The sequence below is a fragment of the Callorhinus ursinus genome, unplaced genomic scaffold, assembly GCF_003265705.2.
Source record: "Callorhinus ursinus isolate GAN/ISIS: 27379988/994484 unplaced genomic scaffold, GSC_fseal_2.0 scaffold25, whole genome shotgun sequence".
NCBI classification, from domain to species: Eukaryota; Metazoa; Chordata; class Mammalia; order Carnivora; family Otariidae; genus Callorhinus; species Callorhinus ursinus.
This window is the reverse complement of record NW_027397087.1, coordinates 16495901-16518985: the sequence shown is the minus strand read 5'-3', so window position 1 is coordinate 16518985 and position 23085 is coordinate 16495901. Positions and strand designations below refer to the sequence as shown.

The 23085-nt window shown below is 41.8% G+C and overlaps 1 protein-coding gene across 1 annotated transcript in view; it reads right to left on the bottom strand.

Annotated features, from left to right (window-relative positions):
* The window catches only part of SLC27A2 (solute carrier family 27 member 2), a 51739-nt gene that overhangs the window by 8809 nt on the left and 19845 nt on the right, over window positions 1–23085 (bottom strand). The window contains exons 5-6 of the mRNA XM_025884584.2: window positions 3653–3847; window positions 471–561 (exon numbers count right to left, since the gene is read on the bottom strand). Of these exons, the coding sequence (XP_025740369.1) occupies window positions 471–561; window positions 3653–3847 (286 nt within the window). The remainder of the gene's footprint in view (window positions 1–470; window positions 562–3652; window positions 3848–23085) is intronic.

The window sequence follows — 23085 nt, the reverse complement described above, 5'->3', positions numbered from 1 at the left end:
CATGTACATGTGTATCCATACACGTCAGATACACATGTATAGACACTGTACAAAGTACAGAATTCTATGTGGCCACACATTTGTAATTCTAAAAATGCTAGTATTTTACTGAATAATGATTTACACACATCATTAGACAAATGCACAGTATGTTAAGCTTGAAGGTAAAGACCCTCTAAAGCAAACTATATTTTGCAACCATAATTACATATTCCTTTCCACAAAATACCCCATTGTCAGGAAGTTGTTAAGCTAGGTTTCAAAGTATAATTATGTTACGTGTAGTGGTAAATTAGTACCTTTTGGAATTTCTGTAACTATTTCTGAGGGTACTTAAATAAATCTCTTTTATTCCCCCACTCTAAAAAATTTTACCACGCATTCATTTTAGCAATGATATGTTAGTTCTTAATAGTCACTTGATAAAGGTAAGAAAAAACCCAGGTTAACTGAACAAAACTCTCCCGTACCTTTGGGAACTCTGATGCAATATCCATTTCCATCTCGCACAGGCTCATCTTTCTCCACATCATATTTAATCAGATCGTAAGCTATGACTTTCTAGCAAAATGAAAATATATCATTTTATTTATTTATTTTCAAAGATTTTATTTATTTGAGGGAGGGAGAAGGAGAGAGGGCGCGCACGCAAGCACAAGCATGGGGAGGGGCAGAGGCAGAGGGAGAAGCAGGCTCCCTGCTGAGCAGGAAGCTAGACACAGGGCTCATCCCAGGACTCTGGGATCATGACCTAAGCCGAAGGCAGACACTTAGCTGACTGAGCCACCCAGGCACCCCAAAATATATCATTTTAAATACAAATTTCTTCACATCTTTTCCTTTTTATTGTGGTATAGCATATATTAAGTACAAAAAGTGCATATATCTTAAATACCCAGCTTGATAAAATTACATATGGACCCATCCATGTCACTACCACCTAGACCAAGAAATAAAACATTTCCAAATACTGTCAAAAGTCTCCTCTTGCCCCTTTCTGTCAAATCCACCACTATTCTAACTTATCACCATCAATTAGTCTTATACTTCAAATAAATGAGATAAGGGGATGAAGTATGTGTCTTTGTGTTGCTGTTTTCCCACTGTATAATGTCTGTTACTCATCTAGCCACGCTAATGGTTTTTTCCCCAATAGGTCATTTTTTATTGCCATGGAATTTTCCTTGTATGAATATACCACAATTGATCTATCCTCCCGTTAACTGGCATTTGGACTGTTTTGAGTTTTAGACTTTTACAAGTGATGCTGTTATGAACACTCATACATGTGTTTTGGTAGACATATCACAAGTGGGTTTTAAAAACCCGTATGCCAGTGTTAGAAGTTTCATGTTTCCACACGTTTTCCAATATATTTAAGGCTCAGTGGTATAATTATTTCATGCCTGTGGCTATAAAATGATTAAAACTCCCATATTTCACATACACATTTCAAAGGCATAAGAATTTACATTTATGTAGTTCAGTAAGAGTAATAAGTATATTATTTTCTCTAATATTATCTACTCTTATTTTCTCTACTAAATAGGATGGTATTTAGAAGTAAATTATTAGCCAGGAAGACTGTATCCATTTCAAATTTATATTTAAGTCTCTATGATAAGTTAACCAGTCATATTCTTTAATTGTAGCAGATGACCACAATAATCAAGTAGCATTCATAGTCAGCCAATGTTAGATCTTGTTTATTTGCAAAGGTGTAAAAAATTTGGGGGTGTTAATGCTTCTTTCCACATCAGTTGCAGGGGCATCTTCTTCCTTTTTTTCAGTTAAAAAAATACCTTCTTGTTTAAAGCCGAAAAACTGACAATAAAACATGGCGATCAACCACTGAGAAGCCAAGAACTAGTAGTATATGGCACCCACTTTTAAGGTCCTCAAGTCTGGTTGAAAACAAATGTTTCCTTGGCGCTCGTCTTTTTGAGGGTCAATAGCAATGACATAGACATTTGGTGCCATGTCTCAATCAACTCAGCTTCTTATCCTTTCTTGTTCTGAGCTGCAATTGACCTGGGTCCCCGAGGTTCGGGCTGCTGCAGGTTGAACTGAAGCTAGCTAGAGAAGACTGACCTTATCGGGTGCGGTTGCAGTGGGGAGTCAGAAATGGATTCTCAGCCCTGTAAGCAGTGCTGCGCGGTAGAATTTTCTGCGATGATGGAAATGCTCTACCTCTGTACTGCCCAACATGGTAGTCATGAAACACACGTGGCTAATGAGCATGTGAAATATGGCTAGCATAAATGAAGAACTGGATTAAAAATGTCATTTACATCATTTAAATTGAAATGGTCACATGTAGCTAGTGGCCGCCACGCTGGATGACACAGGTGTGGAAGATGGTGGCGGGACCTGCGTCACATAGGTGTGGCTGTCAGTGTCCCAGAGGTTCCTGGGGCTTGAGAAGGTCTTGAGATAAGGCTACAATGTGAGGAATGGGATGATAATAAGCACTAGAGCTAATAATTACAGCTATTATATGCCAGGCATTGGGTTGTATCCTCTAAGGATTTTTTCCCCAAGTTATTTAATTTAATTCTTTCAATAACCTTTCCCCCTTATTATAAATACAGAGTTTGGGCCAGGTGCACTAGGCTCTACGTTTTCTCTTTTTATCTCCATTTTACAAACAATGAAATGGTGGCCTAAGGAACATAAGTGACTTGCTCGAGGTCACCCAGTTGGTATGCAAGGTGCTGAAAGCTGATTTCTCAGGGCAGATCTCTTATGCACACAAACTGCTGTCCTTTGTACTCTGCCCATCAGTCCCTGGGGACACATGCTGTGGGGGAGCTCTGGTGTGACGGTTCAGGGCCAGGCAGGAGGGGCTGCCAGATGCATAGTGACTGCAGTGACTCCTCAAGCCAGTGGAGGCTCAGCCTTCGCTGAATATTCCTGGGATTGCTGAAAAACAGGGGGTCACCCAGAAGACTGACTGCTCAAACACAAAAAAGGCGAAGAGACTGTCTGGAGACCCCGGGCCATTAAAATGCCTGAGAGGGAACAGAGACTGCTATGTGAGCTGGCTGAAAAGTAAGAACTATCTTTCTGGTGGAGTAATCAGGCAAATACAAATGTCTATGAGATCCCAGAGCTGCCGCGCAGTCCAGTTCTCTCGAAGGCCTAAACGGAAACGGTGGTTCCTAACCCTGGAGGCACAGCTTTTGAAAAACACCGATGCGGGTGCTGTCTCAGAACCACGGGACCTGGAGCTCAGGGGGTGGCACCCTGCACCTGTAGACAGACAGAGGTCCCCCGGTCACTGTGACACATAGGACCATGAGTGAGAAACACCACATTTCACAGTGTGCGGTAAACTTACCAAACCAGTAGGCTTCTGGTGTTTTGTCATCTACACATATAAATGGCATCAGGAAGACTGTGCATAAGTTGCAGGTAGCAGAGGCGTAATAGGTTGTTATGAAGAGAAATTGAGATTTTAAAAATTAAAGGGCCCTGTCACTTTGCGCTCACCGTCATAGAGAATGAGCAGATCCTCTGTCTTGGTGAACACGGATCGGCCATGGCTCTGATGCGGTATGAAATTCTAAGAACATCATCATGACACAGCTTTTAAGAAGTCTCTGTATTCTGAAAGGCAGCTATGTACGCTTTCATCTTTCAATGTACTTACTTTCTGTAGGTAGTTTACTCTCCCAATAGCACCGATTTTTCTTGTATAATTCACAAAGGCAATATTGCCTTCAGTGGCAGCGTAGAACTCATAAATGCAAATGTCCCCAAATCTCCTGTTGAATTCCCTCCACACATCTCCTCGCAAGCCATTTCCTATTGCTAGTCTCACTTTATGGACGCGATCATTTGGTTTCTGTGGTAGGAGGAGAAGAGACCAAATTAAAACCTCTCCAGAGACTGTACTTATATGCTCGCAATTGCCTTTATGTTTCTACATATTTATGTTGGTTGTGGATTCACCTCTCAGTGCACACCTTTTCTGTTACTCACACACATCATGCCTCCTCCCCGCCAACCCACGCGGTTTGGGCCAACAGCTAGAACTCTGATTTAATAACCAAAAGACTTGGCTCTTCCCATTTTGAGTTTTAAAAGGCAAGGTAAGCTGATATGATAGAACTAAGTGAGGCCAACATTTAATCCATATCCAATCTGAAGCTAGAATAATGTATTGATTGTTTTCTTGATGGGGCTGGTGAATCTCAACTGCCAGAAAGGAGGGGTCACATGGGAAAGATCTATCAAAGACTGACAATCTGAAGCAATAGTCTTCACTTGACAAGGAAGAAGAAAACTGGGAACACAGTGTAAGGAGAGAGAGAATGATTTTCTACAGAGTCATTAATGTTAGGGTCTCAGGGGACTGGAGAGAAGACTTTTTTTAAAAAAGATTTTATTCGTTTATTTGAGAGAGAGAGAGAGCATGAGTGGGGGAAGGGCAGAGGGAGAGGGAGAAGTAGACTCCCTACTGAGCAGGGAGCTGGATGAGGGGCTTGATGCGGGGCTCGATCCCAGGACTCTGGGATCATGACCCAAGCCGAAGGCAGACGCTTAACCGACTGAGCCAGCCAGGTGTCCCTGGAGAGAAGACTCATGATCAGGTCCTCATTTCACAGACCCAGAGGTCACAAAACCAGGTAAAACTGAACCATGACAATGAAACTGTCCCAGTGGGATTGGGAAGAGGAAGAGAGAGAGGAAGCTGGCTCCCAGTTGCCTCAGGTGGCCGGGGAGGAATATGCTTTGCTATAAACAAAAATCACAAAGGAAAAATTGTCTTGAGTGTAAGAACTGAAAAGAGACCTTGTGTCAGCAGGAGAGGTGGAGTTAGGAGCAGGTTGCTTTCCATTCAACCACAATCATTTGTGAGGCCCCTACAAATATGTCCAAATCTATAGTAATTTCAATGATATTTTATATTAATAAGGCAATTTATGTCCTCCAGGAGATCACAGTTTGGTGGGAGAGAAAGGTAAACAAGTATAATTTTAACCTGCAGATTCTGTAGTTCTATGACCTTTAACAGGAAATGGAACGGAATGGGTGAAAGTGCTTGGTAACTAGGATTCTCACATCGGGGCACCTGGGTGGGTCAGGTGGTTAAACGACTGCTTTCAGCTTAGGTCATGAGGATCGAGCTCTGCAATGGGCTCCCTACTCAGCAGGGAAGTCTGCTTCTCCCCCTCCCTCTGCTCATGCTCTTTCTCACACTTACTCTTTTTCAAATAGGACTTTCATATCAAGTGTTAATTTCTTGGATCAGACAACATTTGGCTTACAAATGCTCTTCAGAGCATTTGCTCCAATATTTCCTCTTCTGTGAAGTCATTGTGAAGTTATTTTGGAGCTAGAGTTCCTCTTGGAAAAGAGCTGTTGACATAGAGAGACTGGTGGTTCTCTGGTAAGGGGAGGGCCTTGGATAGGACAGGTAAAAACCAAACCAAAAGAAAGCTTGAATCGAGTTCCGTGTGAGAGGAGGCAGCGGGTCAGGGGAGTAGTGTAGATGCGTTTCATTTTTGAGTAGCTCCTTGGTCAAAACTCGGGGGGTGAAGCTTCTTCAGGAGTCCTAACCAATGAGGAGGATACTTGTCACTCGTTAAAACTGGGTCCCTGGTGTGGCCTTTCTGAGGAGGAAATGTGTAGGGCCCAGGGATCTCCCGCCAGTAGTTCTTAACCAGGGTGTTCAGGAGGGTTACCTGAGAAGACTTTTAAATCTGCATGAACCTCGACATTCTAACTGAGTGGGAATCTATTCTCTTAATCAGCAACCCAGGTCCACAGGTCACTGAATCTATAGATTTTCCTCGATTTCTGATGGCATTACATCCCAATACACCCACCATAAATTAAAAGTGTCATAAGTCAAAAATGCTTTTAATTCACCTAATCTACCAAACATTAGAGCTTAACCTAGCATACCTTAAGTGTGTTTAGAACACGTACATAAGCCTACAGCTGGGCAAAATCATCCAGCACAAAGCCTATTTTAAAATGCAGTATTGAATATGTCATGTAATTGGTGGAATACTGTACTGAAAGTGAGAAATAGAATGGTTGTCTGGGTCTCAGCTGTTCACCCTCGGGATCGTGTGGCTGATTGAGAGCTGTGGGTCACTGCGCCTGCCTAGCATCATGAGAGAGGATCGGAGTATCTATTGCTAGATGGGTAAAGATCAAAATTCAAAACTCAGTGTGTGGCTTCTACTGAGTGTGTATCACTTTCACACCATGGTAAAGTCAAAAAATCATAGGTGGAACCATCATAAGTTGGGGATTATCTGTATTCCTTTTTAGAATTACAAAGTACCTAGAAGTGGGGAGGCCATGTGTCTGGTTGGTCAGGGCCAGTCCTGGTTTATGCCTGGGGTCCTGATGTGCTTATTAATTACACTCCTTTCACTCTCAAGTGTCCCTGTTTAGAGAGTGAATTGTAGGGTCACCCTTCCATAAGGCACTATTCTCAGTTAAGGATTGTCAGCTTTTCAGAGACCATCCTTGCCTCCCACACTGCTGTCCCTCACTGCCCCTCCAGGAATAAAACATCATAAATATTTGAAGAATACGGACTTTCGCTTAAAAATAACCTCCTGACCTGGGGCTTACCTGCTCCCAGGCCTGTGTGAGAAGCTCCAAAGTAGCATTTCAGTGCGTAAACCCAAGACTTTACTAAATCCATATGCAGCCCGTAATCACCCTCTTAGATCATTTCCTTTTCTAATGGGTGGCGAACATCTATCTCACCCATGAGATTGTAAACTCCTCTGAGGCCAAATAGATCTCTGTTATCAGCTGCAGTCCTGCACCTGTGCTTTGCATACAGAGCAATAGCTGCACTAAAAGAAGGAGTAACCTCCACCGGGGAGCCCTCAAGTTCCCTGTTCGACAGTTAATGGCCCGGACATCAGCCCAAAGGCAGGGCCTAGGGCACAGGAGGCCACAGGTGCCTCGGGTGCCTGGGCCACAGGCCAGCCTCACAGGTGCAGCTCTCACCGGGGGAAGGGGGGGTGGCAGTTAGCTGGGCTGAGAGTCACAGTACCATGAGCTCGGTTTTCATCATGAACTGAGGGATCTGATTACACCAGCAGAAGGGATTAAGGCTGTAAGCTGGAAGTGTTCGTGCACACAAACTGGGAGATCCTGGAACCTTCTGCGATGTCTGGTTCTCACCCAAGTTTTGCTCATCACTGGCTGAGAGTACCAGGTGTGACTTGAGTTTTCCTTGCCCGTAGGAGAAACCACGTTTCCTCATCAGCAAATTCACTCAAGGGAGCTGTATTTTAGGTCAAGAGTCACCCGCTTGTTTTTCTTTAACAAAGATCAAACCTCTGAGTCCACATGAGAGAGGTGAGGCCACACGCAAACACACCCTAGAGACTTAAATCCGCACTATGATTTGATGACTGAAAGGTGAGAGGTCACGGTATCCAGAAAGGAATGGAAAGCAACAGGTAAATAGAGTAAACAAAACTTTTATCGAGGGCTTTCCTACTACTTGCCAGGCATTTGACCTTTATTGTCTTATTCAGGTTTCTATAGAATCCTACCAAAATGTGATAGGTAATGAAAATATTTGCCTCAGGGGCACCTGGATGGCTTAGTCGGTTAAGCGTGGTAGGACTCTTGATCTCAGCTCAGGTCTTGATCTCAGGGTCATGAGTTCAAGCCCCGCGTTAGGCTCCATGCTGGCTGTGAAGCCTACTTATAAATAAATAAATAAAAATAAATAAATAAATAAATAAATAAATAAATAAATAAATAAATAAATATATATATTGGCCTCAATTACAACTGAGGAATCAGAGTCTCAAAAAGATTAAAATAATTTGCTGGAGATCACACAGGTAGCAACACAGTTCTCCAGGATTCAAATCCAAATCTATGTGAATGCAAAGAGAATTCTTTCCCATTTTTTTTTTCAAAAAAAAGAGTGGCCCATGTGCAGTCTAACATTCTTTTTCTTTTTTTAAAGATTTATTTATTTTGAGAGAGTGAGAATGAGAGAGAGAGAGAGCACATGAGAGGGGGGAGGGTCAGAGAGAGAAGCAGACTCCCTGCTGAGCGGGGAGCCCGATGCAGGACTCAATCCCGGGACTCTGGGATCATGACCTGAGCCGAAGGCAGTCGCTTAACCAACTGAGCCACCCAGGCACCGGCAGTCTAACATTCTAACAGTCCAACATTCTTTCAGTCAACACTGAAAGGCTTTTAAATGGTCGGTGCTGTCACCACACTTTGCCTGCTCCATCCTCTGCCCCTGCTCTACCACCTGGAGGCAGACACTGTCCACTCTTGTAGCTCCTTCCTCTTCTCTCCGGTTTCTAAATTACATGCTTAGACTGCTCTCTTTTGATTCATCAGTTGTAGATGTTATTCGTTGATTTTCTATTGTGCTGAAGGAAGTTGAAGCTCACTATCATTCTCTTCAGTTTTTCCAATATCCCAATTTTTGGTTAAGTCAATATTCGGTGCTCACATTATTTTGCTCATCATACACTACTGAGGAACCAAGGAATATACTCTGATCAAATTCTTGAGGCAGTTTTTTCCCCCTGGAATTCATTGCCGCCTGCCCATTTGCTTTGTTTTCTTAGTTTCTACTCACAGGTGTTTCTTTACCGTCCAACAACCTCGAAATACAATGTTCTTCGCGGTGAAACCCACCAGATGCTCTAATTTCCTTTGCCCCTTTGTGCTTCCTTTTAGCCCCCTGCTCCAGTCTGTATGGGTTGCTCTCCAGGCCTGGAGAGTCTTTACCTCTCCCTCCTGGATCCTGGGTCCTCAGCTCTCTCTGCTCACTCTCCTGTTTGCATGGAACACTTTCTCTAGTAACTTCACAAAGGAGGGTGTATAGGAGGTAAGTTATTTTGAGACTTTGAATGTCTGAAAATATTCTTACTGTACACTTGATTGATAATTTGATCGTATATAGAATTCTAGAGAGGCAATACTTTTTACTAAGAAGTTTGAAGGCACTGATCTTTTGTCCTCCAGCTTGCAGTGTTGCTGTTGCCAAGTCAAATATTATTCTTACAGACTCTTTCCTCTCTGTCTCTCTCTCTCTCTTTGTTTGGTAGTCTTATGTTTCATCCTGGTGTATTTAAAAATTTAAATTCCACCCATTTTATTGGGTACTCACTTGGCTCTTTCAATTTGTCCTTCAGTTCTGGGGAAGTTTTCTTTCCTTTTTAATTTTTTTTTTAATTTTAAAAAGCTATTTCTCTTCAGCATTGTTTTTTTTTTTTTTAGACAGGCTGACCATTATTGTTTTCATTTCACTTTTAAAAAATATTATTGTTGGGGTGCCCGGGTAGCTCAGTCTTTGAGCGTCTGCCTTCGGCTCAGGTCATGGTCCCAGGGCCCTGGGATCAAGCCCCGCATCAGGCTCCCTGCTCAGGGGGAGGCCTGTTTCTCCCTCTCCCACTCCCCCTGCTTGTGTTCCCTCTCTTGCTGTGTCTCTCTCTGTCAAATAAATAAATAAAAAATCTTTAAAAAATTGTTGTTGTTATTATTTTATTTTTTTAAGTAGGTCCCACACCCAGCATGGAGCCCTAAATATGGGGTTTGAACTCATGACCCTGAGATCAAGACCTGAGCTGAAGGATCAAGAGTCGGATGCTTAACCGACTGAGGCACCCAGGTGCCCCTAAAAATATTATTTTTAAAGTTTTGTTTAATTTTTTAAAGTGTAGTTGACATATAATGTTATGTTAGTTTCAGGTGTACAACAGAGTGATTTAACAATCTATACATTACTTAGGGCTTACCATGATTAATGTCAGTATACAATGTTATTACTATATTATTGACTATATTCCTTATGTGGAACTTTTTACCCTATGACTTTTTATAACTGGACGTTTGAATTTCTTTTTTTTTTTTTTAAAGTTCCTTCTTTTATTTTTTTTAAAGATTTATTTATTTATTTTGAGAGAGTGAGAATGAGAGAGAGTACATGAGAGGGGGGAGGGTCAGAGGGAGAAGCAGACTCCCTGCTGAGCAGGGAGCCCGATGTGGGACTCGATCCTGGGACTCCAGGATCATGACCTGAGCCGAAGGCAGTCGCTTAACCAACTGAGCCACCCAGGCGCCCTGGAAGTTTGAATTTCTTAATCCCTTTCACCTATTTCACTCATTTCCTCATCCCCCTCCCTTCTGGGAACTACCAGTTTGGTCTCTGTATTTATGATTCTGTATTTTTGCTTGTTCATTCATTTTGCTTTTTAGATTCCACATATGAGTGAGATCATATGGTATTTGTCTTTCCCTGACGATTTACTTCACTCAGCATCATACCCTCTAGCTCCATCCACGTCATTGCAAATGGCAATATCTCATTCTTCGTTATGGCTGAGTAATATTCCGTTGTGTATATATACCACATCTTCTTCATCCATTTATGAAGTTTCCTTTGATAATATCTTCTTTGATAATATCCTCCTCTCCATTTTCCGTTCTATTTTCCCAATTTTCTATTAATTAGATGTTGGATCTCTTGGATTGATCTTTTAATTTTTTTATCTTGTTTCCCTTCACATCCCTCACTTTATCTTTTTTCCAACTTTCTCTAAGATTTCTCAGGTTTGTCTTCCAAACTTTCTATGAATTAAACAATTTTAAATCATATTTGTATTTTTGGGAGATTTTGTTAGTTTTTTTATAGCATACTATTCTTGTTTTATGGAGAGAATATCTTCTCTAACAGCTCTAAGGAAATTAATTATAAGTTTTTGGAAGTTTTCTCCTGCTTTTTGAACTGATGCTGTCTTGTCTGTTCTTTTGATCATATTTCCTATTGGAGGCTTTCCTCAGGTGTCTGCTGATCCCTGACGTCTGTCCATATTCAGAAGTAAGGCAACTAAAAGATGTTTGAGTAGCTTTGTAAGCAGGGGAAGTGCTCTTGCCAAGTGGGCTCTGCACTGTCCTGTGACGGGGTAGTTCTACCTGAGAATTAGACTTCTAGATTCTCTTGCCTACAAGCATAAACTGGCTACTGGAGTTCTAGAAGCTGTGCAAGGGAAAGGCACTGGCAGTCTCTCTGGTTAATAAGTAGATATTTACTCAATCTCTATTTTCAGTGTTTCACCCCTGCCCTCCTCCACTTGTGGGGTCCTTTATAAAGCTCAAAGCTCTTCTCCAGAGAATAAACCTGTGGTCTTCTACAAGGGTGGGAGAGGGGAGCAGATGTCTAGCTATTTTTTACACAGATTTTTCAAAATCCTCCTGTTCTCAAGCCTGAAACCTCATCCTATCTCTAGTTGCATTTAGTGCCTCTGCTTTCTCAGGTTTCAGGAAGTCAATTGGCTTCCTTCTTGTTGGTATCAGCCTCTTAGGTTTCACCTCTCTTGGTCCCATGATGTCAGTGGCCTTCATCTTTCAGCTTCTCTGTACCATGTAGTTTCCTGCTGCAATGTCTCTTAGTTTCTAAGAGATGGAGCTTGTATGTCTTTTCCTTGTTCTCCTTGTTTTGGGGAGATTTTTAAGAGGTGAAAAGACAGAAGGCATTCACCATCTTAGGAAAATTCTGGAGTCCCTGATCTTTTTTTTTTTTTAAGATTTTATTTATTATTTGAGAGAGAAAGAGAGAGAGAGAGAGAGAGAGAGAGAGCAGGGGCAGAAGCTGAGGCAGAGGGAGGGGTAGAGGAGAAGCAGACTCACTGTTGAGCAGGGAGCCGCACACGGGGCTCGATCCCCAGGACCCTGAGATCACAACCTGAGCTAAAGGCAGACGCTTAATTGACTGAGCCACCCAGGCGCCCCACCAGCGTCCCTGATCTTAACAACTAATATGCTACACTTCTGCCTGGCTCCCTTAGGACAAAAGAAAGCCCCCAGTGACAGGAATGAAAGGAAGAGGCTCCATTTCTCTGCTCTACAAAGAGGTCTTTCACCCTCCAGTGCGTCTTCCCACTGAAGCCAAAGGGACTGTCTAAAAACACCGTCTCCCTGTCATTTTTCCAGGGAAGGCCCTTTAGTGGTGCTTTGTCACGTTCACATTTAAGTCTCAACACATCAAAGCCCATGTCACCTGGCCCCGCCAACCAGTCTTGCCTCCCACCACACTGCTTGCAGCTTCCGACGTGCCACCTCCTTTACTCCACTCTGCGCGCGCTGTTCCGGGGAACCACAAGCCCTTCCTTCACCGCGCGGCTGGTAAGCTTTTCCGCACCCTTGGAAACTCACCTTCTCTGGTAAACCTTCCTGATTCTGCTCTCTTTCCCTCTTTTGTTTTTCTGCTTTCTTTCCCCTTTTTTCCCCTGCCCTTGGCCTGGCCCTGAGAGGTCAAACTGGTCACTCTCCACACTCTGCTGCTCAATACCCCCCACCACTCTATTTTCTGTCAGAATGGAGGGGATGCAGAGACAGACGTGTTAGGTTGGGAGAGGACCACAGAGCTTGTCTAATTTTGGAGGGAAGGCAGATGACTCGAGGAGGTAACAGTAGGGAAGTACGTTGAGCCTATTCAGCAGTCTCAGGATTCTGGTCATCCTTATTTCCCCTTCCAAATATCATGACTTTTTTTTTTTAAGATTTTTTATTTATTCATTTGAGAGAGAGAGAGCGAGAAAGCCAGCACAAGCAGGGAAAGAGGGAGAGGGAGAGGCAGACTCCCCGCTAAGCAGGGAGCCTGATGCGGGACTCGATCCCAGGACCTGGAGATCATGACCTGAGCCGAAGGCAGACGCTTAACCATCTGAGCCACCCAGGCGCCCCAAATATCATGACTTCTATGTGTGGCCCCTGGAACTCTTGTCTGGTTTCCTCTTCCTTCTCCTTCTCCTCCTCCCACCCTGGTGACACACCTAGCAAGCAGTCCAAAGCCTCATTTAGAGCGACTCTATGGCTTAGTCCCTAACTGGAATAGAGAAACCCTGAACTTTAGCGGTATCTTGTTCCAATAAATATTTTCCCCCCTAAATGGCATTGCTGTTTGGGCAACTACACAAAATGGCAGACGACAACTGCACACTGTGGGACAGGAACCAGACTGGACTTCCATGGTAAACAGGTACCCTGGATGCTAAGGCCCAAATATAACAATGGAAGACAGGTAAAATGGATCAAGAACTTTCTACAGTAACGCTGTAAAACCACTAGTCAGCAGCTTTGCTATCCAACCCCTACTCAACCTTAGATGAAAGTGATTGACTAATTTGAATGTCTTCTCTCATTCCTTCCTTCCTGCCCGTGGAGCAGAATTTTCTGTGATTCATTCGATGATATGTCTGGAGCATCTACTATGACCTACATATTCTTAGGCACTGAAGATAATGATGATAATGGCTACTATTTGTTGATTATTTACTAAGTGTCAGGTACTTTGCTAGATGCTTTCTCACATCATCTCATTTTTGTGTTCACAGCCCCCTATGAAGTGAGAACTATTATTTACCCTGCTGGAGGACGGGAAAGTGAGAGAGAGTTTAACTATCCTGTTCACAGGGTCATCAGTTTCAGGCCTGCTGACTCCTGAGTCCTGGCTCTTAAGCACTACATTCTTCTCTTGAGCCAGATGTGAATTCCTGTGCTAAAGGTGGCGGCTGGTGGCATTCCTCCCTGGTCTTCTGCTCTATCAAAGGAGCTACCGAATAGGATTAAGACAAGGGACGAGCATAGGAGCCTCCACCTTCCCTGACATTGTTCCAGACTCTCCTGAGAAGCTAGTGCCTTGTCTGTGGAGGGGCGTCATTTGGTTTATCCGCTCAGCTGAGGCAGGAGTTTCCTCCCTAATATCCACTGCTTGGGGGTGGGGGTGTTCGCCCCTCCAGTGACAGCCTATTCTAGACAGCTCTAAGAGTGAGAAACTTCCTGATTACATTGATCCAGGGCCTTCCACCACTAGTTCTAGTTTCTTATCCACTTTTGTTTGAGAAGTCTTTTTGATGCAATCTTTCTTTAAGCTCCTTTAAATCCATAGAATCTGGGCTTTCTATCAGGACCTATTTTTAAAAAATTATGGTTAAATACACATAACAAAATTTCCTATCTTGCCCATTTTAAAATGTACAATTCAGTGGTATTAAATACATTTATAATGTTGTGCAACCACAACTACCATCCATTTCCATAACTTTCATCTTGTAAAATTGAAACCCTCTACTCATTAAACAATAACTCCCTATGCTCCCCTGCTCCCAGGCCCTGGCAACCCATCATTCTACTTTTTGTCTTTATGATTTTGACTACTCTACGTACCTTATATACATGGAATCATACAGTATTTGCCTTTTTGTGATTGGCTATTTCACTTAACATCATGTCCTCAATGTTCAATCATGTTATAGCATAGTGCAGAATTCCTTTCCTTTTTAAGGCTGAATGTGTACATACCACATTTTGCTTATCCATTCATCTATTCTTGGACACTTGGGTTGCTTCCACATTTTAGCTATTATGAATAATGCTGTTATGAACATGAATATACAAATATCTCTTTGATAACCTGTTTTCAATTCTTTTGGGCATGGTACCCAGAAGTGGAATTGATGGATCACATAGTAATTTTATTTTTCATGTTTTGAGGAACTGCCATACTGTTTCCACAGTGGCTGAACAAGTTACATCCCACCCCCAGTGCATGAGGGTTCTAATTTCTTCACATCCTCATCAATGCTTGTTGTTTGCTGTTGTTTTGTTTTGTTTTTTTATAGTAGCCATCCTAATGAGTATGAAGTGGCATTTTACTATAGTTTTGATTTGCATTTCCCTAATGATTGTGATGCTGAGCATTTTTTTTCCATGCGCTTATTGGCCATTTGTATATCTTCTTTGGAGAAATGTCTATTCAAGTACTTTATATTTGAATCAGGTTTTTTTTTTTTTTTGCTAGTGAGTTTAGGAATTCTCTATACATTCTGAATATGAACCTCTTCTAAGATATATGATTTGCAAATATTTTCTCCCATTCTGTATGCTGCCTTTTTAGTCTCTTGATAGTGTCTTTTGAGGCACAGAATTTTGAAAGTTTTATGAAGCCCACTTTGTGTATTATTTCTTTTGATGCCTATGCCTTTGGTGTCACATTCAAGAAACCAATGCCAAATCCAATGTCATAAGGTTTTGTTTTATGTTTTCTTCCAAGAATTTTATTGTTTTAGGTCTTAAATTTAGTTTTTTGTTTTGTTTGGTTTTGAGAGAGAAAGAGATAGTTCAGGAGTGGGAGGTAAGGTCAGGGGCAGAGGGAGAGAGAGAATCTCAAGTGGGCTCCACACTCAGTGTTGAGCCCAACGCAGGGCTCCATCTCACGACCATGAGATCATGACCTGAGCTGAAATCGAGTTGGACGCTTAACCGACTGAGCCACGCAGGCACCCCTAGGTCTTTTTTCCATTTTGAGAGAATTTTTATTTAAGCATGTTAGAATAAGGGTCCAACTTCATTCTTTTGCATGTGGATATTCAGTTTTCCCAGGACCATTTGTTGAAAAGACTGTCCTTTCCCCACTGAATGGTCTTGGCGCCCTTGTCAAAAATCATTTGACAATTATATGAGGGCTTAATTCTGGGCTCTCTATTCTACTCCACTGGTCTATATGTCTGTCTTTATGTTAGTACCATATTATTTTGATTACTATAGCTTTGTAGTAAGTTTTAAAATTAGGAAGTATAAATCCCCCAGTTTTGTTCTTCTTTTTCAAGATTGCTTTGGCTATTTGGGTCCCTTGAGACTCGATATGAATTTTAGGATAGGTTTTTTTCTGTTTTCACAAAAAAGTGTCATTGGGATTTTGATAGGGATTGCATTAAATCTATAGGTCTCTTTGGGTAGCAGCAATATTTTAAAAACATTAAATCTTCCAATCCATGAACATGGGGTATGATTTCATTTATTTATGTCTTCTTTAATTTCTTTCATCCATGTTTTCTAGTTTTCTTTATACATGTCTATCACCTCCTTGGTTAAGTTAATTCCTAAGTATTTTATTCTTTTTGATGTTACTGTTTTTGTAATTATCTTTTCAGGTTTTTCATTGTTAGTGTATAGAAATACAACCGATTATTGTGTGTTGACTCTGTATCCTGCTACTTTGCTGAATTCATTTATTAGTACTAACAGTTTTTTTTTGCTTTAAGGATTTTCTATATATAAGCTTATATCATTTTTTTAAGCTCATATAATTTTTAAAAAGTCTTTAACTGAAGGATTTTTTAGGTAAATTTGATCATTCCTTACAACTCTCGTAAGAATTTTTAAGACAGGGGTGGCGGAGCAAGATGGTGGAGGAGTAGGAGACCTGGATTTCGTCTGGTCTCAGGAATTCAGCTGCATAGGGATCAAACCGTTCTGAACACCTACGGAACTCAACAGGAGATCGAAGATAAGAATAGTAACAACACTCTGAACAGAAAAGCGACCACCTTCTGGAAGGTAGGACATGCAGAGAAGTGAATCTGAGGCGATATTAGGGAGGATAGACAGCGGGGGAGGGGGCCTCCGTCGGCCGCTTCTGGCAAGTGATAGAGCCGCGGAGCACAAAATCGGACCTTTTAGAAGTCGGCTCTGCTGAGGGACGTCGCTCCAGTGGCTAAGCGGGGGGTGGAACCCTCGCGGGACAGTGTGGTCTCAGGACCCTCGGGGTCACAGAAAGACCAGGGGTGCCTGAGTGCAGCAGAGCTCCCAGGTATCGGAGCAGGGAAGCCGGCTGCAGAGACGGAGCCGAGGCACGGGCTCTCAGCTCGGGGTTGCCATAAACTGTGATCCGCGGCCCAGTCGGGCCACTGCTCCTCCAGCAGGGACCCAACAAGCGGCAGAGAGACTCCCCTTCCTCCCCCGGGAGGAGCGGCGTGGGAGTGTACTGCAGGGATCTGCTGGGTTTGGAGACTCCACACAGGGTCGGGTGCCAGACATAGAAACGCTCGATCACAGGCCAGGTGAGCACGGAGTGCGGCCTGAGACTGGGGACACGGGAGTGACTGCTTTTCTCTGGGGGTGCACTGAGGAGCGGGGCCCCGAGTTCTCAGCTCCTCCGGGTGGAGATTGGGAGGCCACCATTTTCACCCTGGTCCTCCAAAGCTGTACGGAGAGCTTGCAGGGAACAGAAGCTCCTGAGAGCAAACCAGAGCAGCTTGCTTAGCCCGGACTCACAAAGGTGGGGCGATTCCGCCTCCAGCAAAGACATTTGGGAACCACGGCAACAGGCCCCTCCCCCAGAAGATCAGCACAAATAGCCAGCAAGCCAAGACCAAGTTTACCCATCAAGGAGAACGGGAGAACTCCAGTGCTAGGGGAATACTGCTCATAGAATTCATGGCTTTTTTACCATAATTCATTAGTTTTTCAAAGTTAATTTTTTTAACTGTTTTTTTTTTTGAATTTTTCTTTTTCCCTTTTTCAAACAACATCTTATCCCTTTTTAAAAAAAAACATTTTTTATTTTTCATTTTTAGAGTCATATTTTTATCCCTTCATAGTAGTTACCCTTATTTTTGGCATATATATATAAGTTGTTCTCTCTTTAAAATTTTGAGATACAGTTTCTTCTAACAGATCAAAATATACCCTAAATCACTAGTGTATGGCTTTGTTCTAGTCTCCTGCCTGATCACATTCTCTCCCTTTTTTTTTCTTTTTTCTTTTTCTTTTTAAATCTTGTTTCTTTTTAAAAACAACTTCTTATCTTATTAAGTCCTTTTATAAAATCTTTTATAATTTTCATTTTTACAGTCATCTGCCATCCCTTCATTGTATCAACCCTTATTTTGTACATATATAAGTCCTTCTTCCTTTAAAATTTTAGCAGGCACTTTCTTCTAACAGACCAAAATATGCCCAAAAGCTAGTGTGTGGCACTGATCTATGCACTAGCCTGATCATATTTGATCAGATTCCGTTTTTTTTTTGTTTTGTTCTGTTTTTGTTTGTTTTTATCTTTTTCTTTTTCCTTTTTTTCCCTCTTCTTTCTATCCCTTTCTTGTCCCCTGGTTTCAGGTCTTTTCTGATTTGAATAGAGTATATTTGCTGGAGACGTTGTTAACCTGTTAGCATTCTGTTCTCTCATTCATCTGTTCTCCTCTGGAGAAAATGACAAGACGAAAAAAATCACCTCAGCAAAAAGAAGAAGAGGTAGTACCGTCTGCCAGGGACCTACTCAATACTGACATTAGTACGATGTCGGACCTAGAGTTCAGAATCATGACTTTAAAGATACTAGCTGGGCTTGAAAAAAGCGTGGAAGATATTGGAGACACCCTTTCTGGAGAAATAAAAGAACTAAAATCTAACCAAGTCGAAATCAAAAAGGCTATTCATGAGGTGCAATCAAAAATGGGGGCACTAACTGCTAGGATAAATGAGGCAGAAGAAAGAATCAGGATATAGAAGACCAAATGATGGAAAATAAAGAGGCTGAGAAAAAGAGAAACAACCACGGATCACGAGGGCGGAATTTGAGAGAGAAGCGATATGATAAGATGAAACAACATTAGAATAATTGGGATCCCAGAAGAAGAAGAAGAGAGAGAGAGGGGCAGAAGGTATATTGGAGCAAATAATAGCAGAGAACTTCCCTAATGTGGGGAAGGAAACAGGCATCAAAATCCAGGAGGCACAGAGAACCCATCTCAAAATCAAAAAAATAGGTCAACACCCCGACATCTAATAGTAAAACTTACGAGTCTCAGAGACAAAGAGAAAATCCTGAAAGCAGCTCGGGAGAAGAGATATGTAACCTACAATGGTAGAAACATTAGATTGGCAACAGACCTATCCACAGAGGCCTGGCAGGCCAGAAAGGACTGGCATGATATCTTCAGAGCACTAAACGAGAAAAATATGCAGCCAAGAATACTATACCCAGCTAGGCTATCATTGAAAATAGAAGGAGAGATAAAAAGCTTCCAGGACAAACAAAAACTAGAGGAATTTGCAAACACGAAATCAGCCCTACAAGAAATATTGAAAGAGGTCCTCTAAGCAAAAAGAGAGCCTAAAAGCAGCATAGATCAGAAACGAACACAGACAATATACAGTAACAGTCACCTTACAGGCAATACAATGGCACTAAATTCATACCTTTCAATAGTTACCCTGAATGTAAATGGGCTCAATGCCCCAATCAAAAGACACAGGCTATCAGATTGGATTAAAAAACAAGACCCATCCATATGCTGTCTGCAAGAGACTCATTTTAGACCCAAAGACACCCCCAGATTGAAAGTGAGGGGGTGGAAAACCATTTACCATGCTAATGGACACCAAAAGAAAGCTGGCGTGACAATCCTCTTATCAGACAAACTAGATTTTAAAACAAAGACTGTAATAAGAGATGAGGAAGGACACTATATCCTACTTAAAGGGTCTATCCAACAAGAAGATCTAACAATTGTAAATATCTATGCCCCGAACACGGGAGCAGCCAATTATATAAGGCAATTAATAACAAAAGCGAAGAAACACATTGACAACAATACAATAATAGTGGGGGACTTTAACACCCCCCTGACTGAAATGGACAGATCATCTAAGCAAAAGATCAACAAGGAAATAAAGACTTTAAATGACACACTGGACCAAATGGACTTCACAGACATATTCAGAACATTCCATCCCAAAGCAAGGAATACACATTCTTCTCTAGTGCCCATGGAACATTCTCCAGAATTGATCACATCCTAGGTCACAAATCAGGTCTCAACCGATACCAAAAGATTGGGATCATTCCCTACATATTTTCGGACCACAATGCTTTGAAACTAGAACTCAATCACAAGAGGAAAGTCAGAAAGAACTCAAATACATGGAGGCTAAAGAGCATCCTACTAAAGAAGGATTGGGTCAACCAGGAAATTAAAGAAGAATTAAAAAAATTCATGGAAACCAATGAAAATGAAAACACAACTGTTCAAATTCTTTGGGATACAGCAAAGGCAGTCCTGAGAGGAAAGTATATAGCAATACAAGCCTTTCTCAAGAAACAAGAAAGGTCTCAAATACACAACCTAACCCTACACCTAAAGGAACTGGAGAAAAAACAGCAAATAAAGCCTAAACCCAAGAGGAGAAGAGAAATAATAAAGATCAGAGCAGAAATCAATGAACTAGAAACCAAAAGAACAGTAGAACAGATCAACAAAACTAGGAGCTGGTTCTTTGAAAGAATTAACAAGATTGATAAACCCCTGGCCAGACTTATCAAAAGAAAAGAGAAATGACCCAAATCAACAAAATCATGAATGAAAGAGGAGAGATCACAACCAACACCAAAGACATACAAACAATTATAAGAACATATTATGAGCAACTCTATGCCAGCAAATTAGATAACCTGGAAGAAATGGGTGCATTCCTAGAGATGTATCCACTACCAAAATTGAACCAGGAAGAAATAGAAAACCTGAACAGACCTATAGCCACTAAGGAAATTGAAGCAGTCATCAAAAATCTCCCAACAAACAAAAGCCCAGGGCCAGATGGCTTCCCAGCGGAATTCTATCAGACATTTAAAGAAGAATTAATACCTATTCTCCTGAACCTGTTCCAAAAAATAGAAATGGAAGGAAAACTTCCAAACTCATTTTATGAGGCCAGCATTACCTTGATCCCAAAGCCAGACAAAGACCCCATCAAAAAGGAGAATTACAGACCAATATCCTTGATGAACATGGATGCAAAAATTCTCACCAAAATACTAGCCAATAGGATCTAACAGTACATTAAAAGGATTATTCACCACGGCCAAGTGGGATTTATCCCTGGGCTGCAAGGCTGGTTCAACATCCGCAAATCAATCAACGTGATACAATACATTAACAGAAGAAAGAACAAGATTCATATGATCCTCTCAATAGATGCAGAAAAAGCATTTGACAAAGTACAGCATCCTTTCTTGATCAAAACTCTTCAGAGTATAGGGATAGAGGGTACATACCTCAGTATCATAAAAGCCATCTATGAAAAACCTACAGCAAATATCATTCTCAATGGGGAAAAGCTGAGAGCTTTTCCCCTAAGGTCAGGAACGCGGCAGGGATGTTCACTATCACCACTGCTATTCAACATAGTATTAGAAGTCCTAGCCACAGCAATCAGACAACAAAAAGAAATCAAAGGCATCCAAATCGGCAAAGAAGAAGTCAAACTCTCACTTTTTGCAGATGATATGATACTGTATGTGGAAAACCCAAAAGACTCCACCCCAAAACTGCTAGAACTCATACAGGAATTCAGTCAAGTGGCAGGCTATAAAATCAATACACAGAAATCAGTGGCATTCCTATACACCAACAATAAGACAGAAGAGAGACAAATCAAGGAGTCAATCCCATTTACAATTGCACCCAAAACCATAAGATACCTAGGAATAAATTTAACCAAAGAGGCAAAGGATTTGTACTCAGAAAAGTATAAAATACTCATAAAAGAAATTGAAGAAGACACAAAGAAATGGAAAAACGTTCCACGCTCATGGATTGGAAGAACAAACATTGTGAAGATGTTAATGCTACCTAGAGCAATCTACACATTCAATGCAATCCCCATCAAAATACCATCCACCTTTTTCAAAGAAATGGAACAAATCATCCTAAAATTTGTATGGAACCAGAAGAGACCCTGAATAGCCAGAGGAATATTGAAAAAGAAAAGCAAAGCTGGCGGCATCCCAATTCCGGACTTCCAGCTCTATTACAAAGCTGTCATCATCAAGACAGTATGGTACTGGCACAAAAACAGACACATAGATCAATGGAACAGAATCGAGAGCCCAGAAATGGACCCTCAACTCTATGGTCAACTCATCTTTGACAAAGCAGGAAAGAATGTCCAATGGAAAAAAGACAGTCTCTTCAACAAATGGCGTTGGGAAAATTGGACAGCCACATGCAGAAGAATGAAACTGGACCATTTCCTCACACCACACGCAAAAATAGACTCCAAATGGTTGAAAGACCTAAACGTGAGACAGGAGTCCATCAAAATTCTAAAGGAGAACACAGGCAGCAACCTCTTCGACCTCAGTCACAGCAACTTCTTCCTAGAAACATCGCCAAAGGCAAAGGAAGCCAGGGCAAAAATGAACTATTGGGATTTCATCAAGATAAAAAGCTTTTGCACAGCAAAAGAAACAGTCAACAAAACCAAAAGACAACCGACAGAATGGGAGAAGATATTTGCAAATGACATATCAGATAAAGGGCTAGTATCCAAAATCTATAAAGAACCTATCAAACTCAACACCCAAAGAACAAATAATCCAATCAGGAAATGGGCAGAAGACATGAACAGACGTTTTTCCAAAGAAGACATCCAAATGGCCAACAGACACATGAAAAAGTGCTCAACATCGCTCGGCATCAGGGAAATCCAAATCAAAACCTCATTGAGATACCACCTCACACCAGTCAGAATGGCTAGAATTAGCAAGTCAGGAAACGACAGATGTTGGCAGGGATGTGGAGAAAGGGGAACCCTCCTACACTGTTCGTGGGAATGCAAGCTGGGGCAACCCCTCTGGAAAACAGTATGGAGGTTCCTCAAACAGTTGAAAATAGAGCTACCATCCGATCCAGCAATTGCACTACTGGGTATTTACCACAAAGATACAAGTGTAGGGATCCGAAGGGGTACGTGCACCCCGATGTTTATAGCAGCAATGTCCACAATAGCCAAACTGTGGAAAGAGCCAAGATGTCCATCGACAGATGAATGGATAAAGAAGATGTGGTATATATACACAATGGAATATTATGCAGCCATCAAATGAATGAGATCTTGCCATTTGCAACGACATGGATGGAACTGGAGGGTGTTATGCTGAGTCAAATAAGTCAATCAGAGAAAGACATGTATCATATGACCTTCCTGATATGAGGAATTCTTAATCTCAGGAAACAAACTGAGGGTTGCTGGAGTGGTGGGGGGTGGGAGGGATGGGGTGGCTGGGTGATAGACATTGGGGAGGGTATGTGCTATGGTGAGCACTGTGAATTGTACAAGACTGATGGATCACGGATCCGTACCTCTGAAACAAATAATGCAATATATGTTAAGAAAAAAAAAAAGAAGAAGATAGCAGGAGGGGAAGAATGAAGGGGAGTAAGTCGGAGGGGGAGACGAACCATGAGAGACGATGGACTCTGGAAAACAAACTGAGGGTTC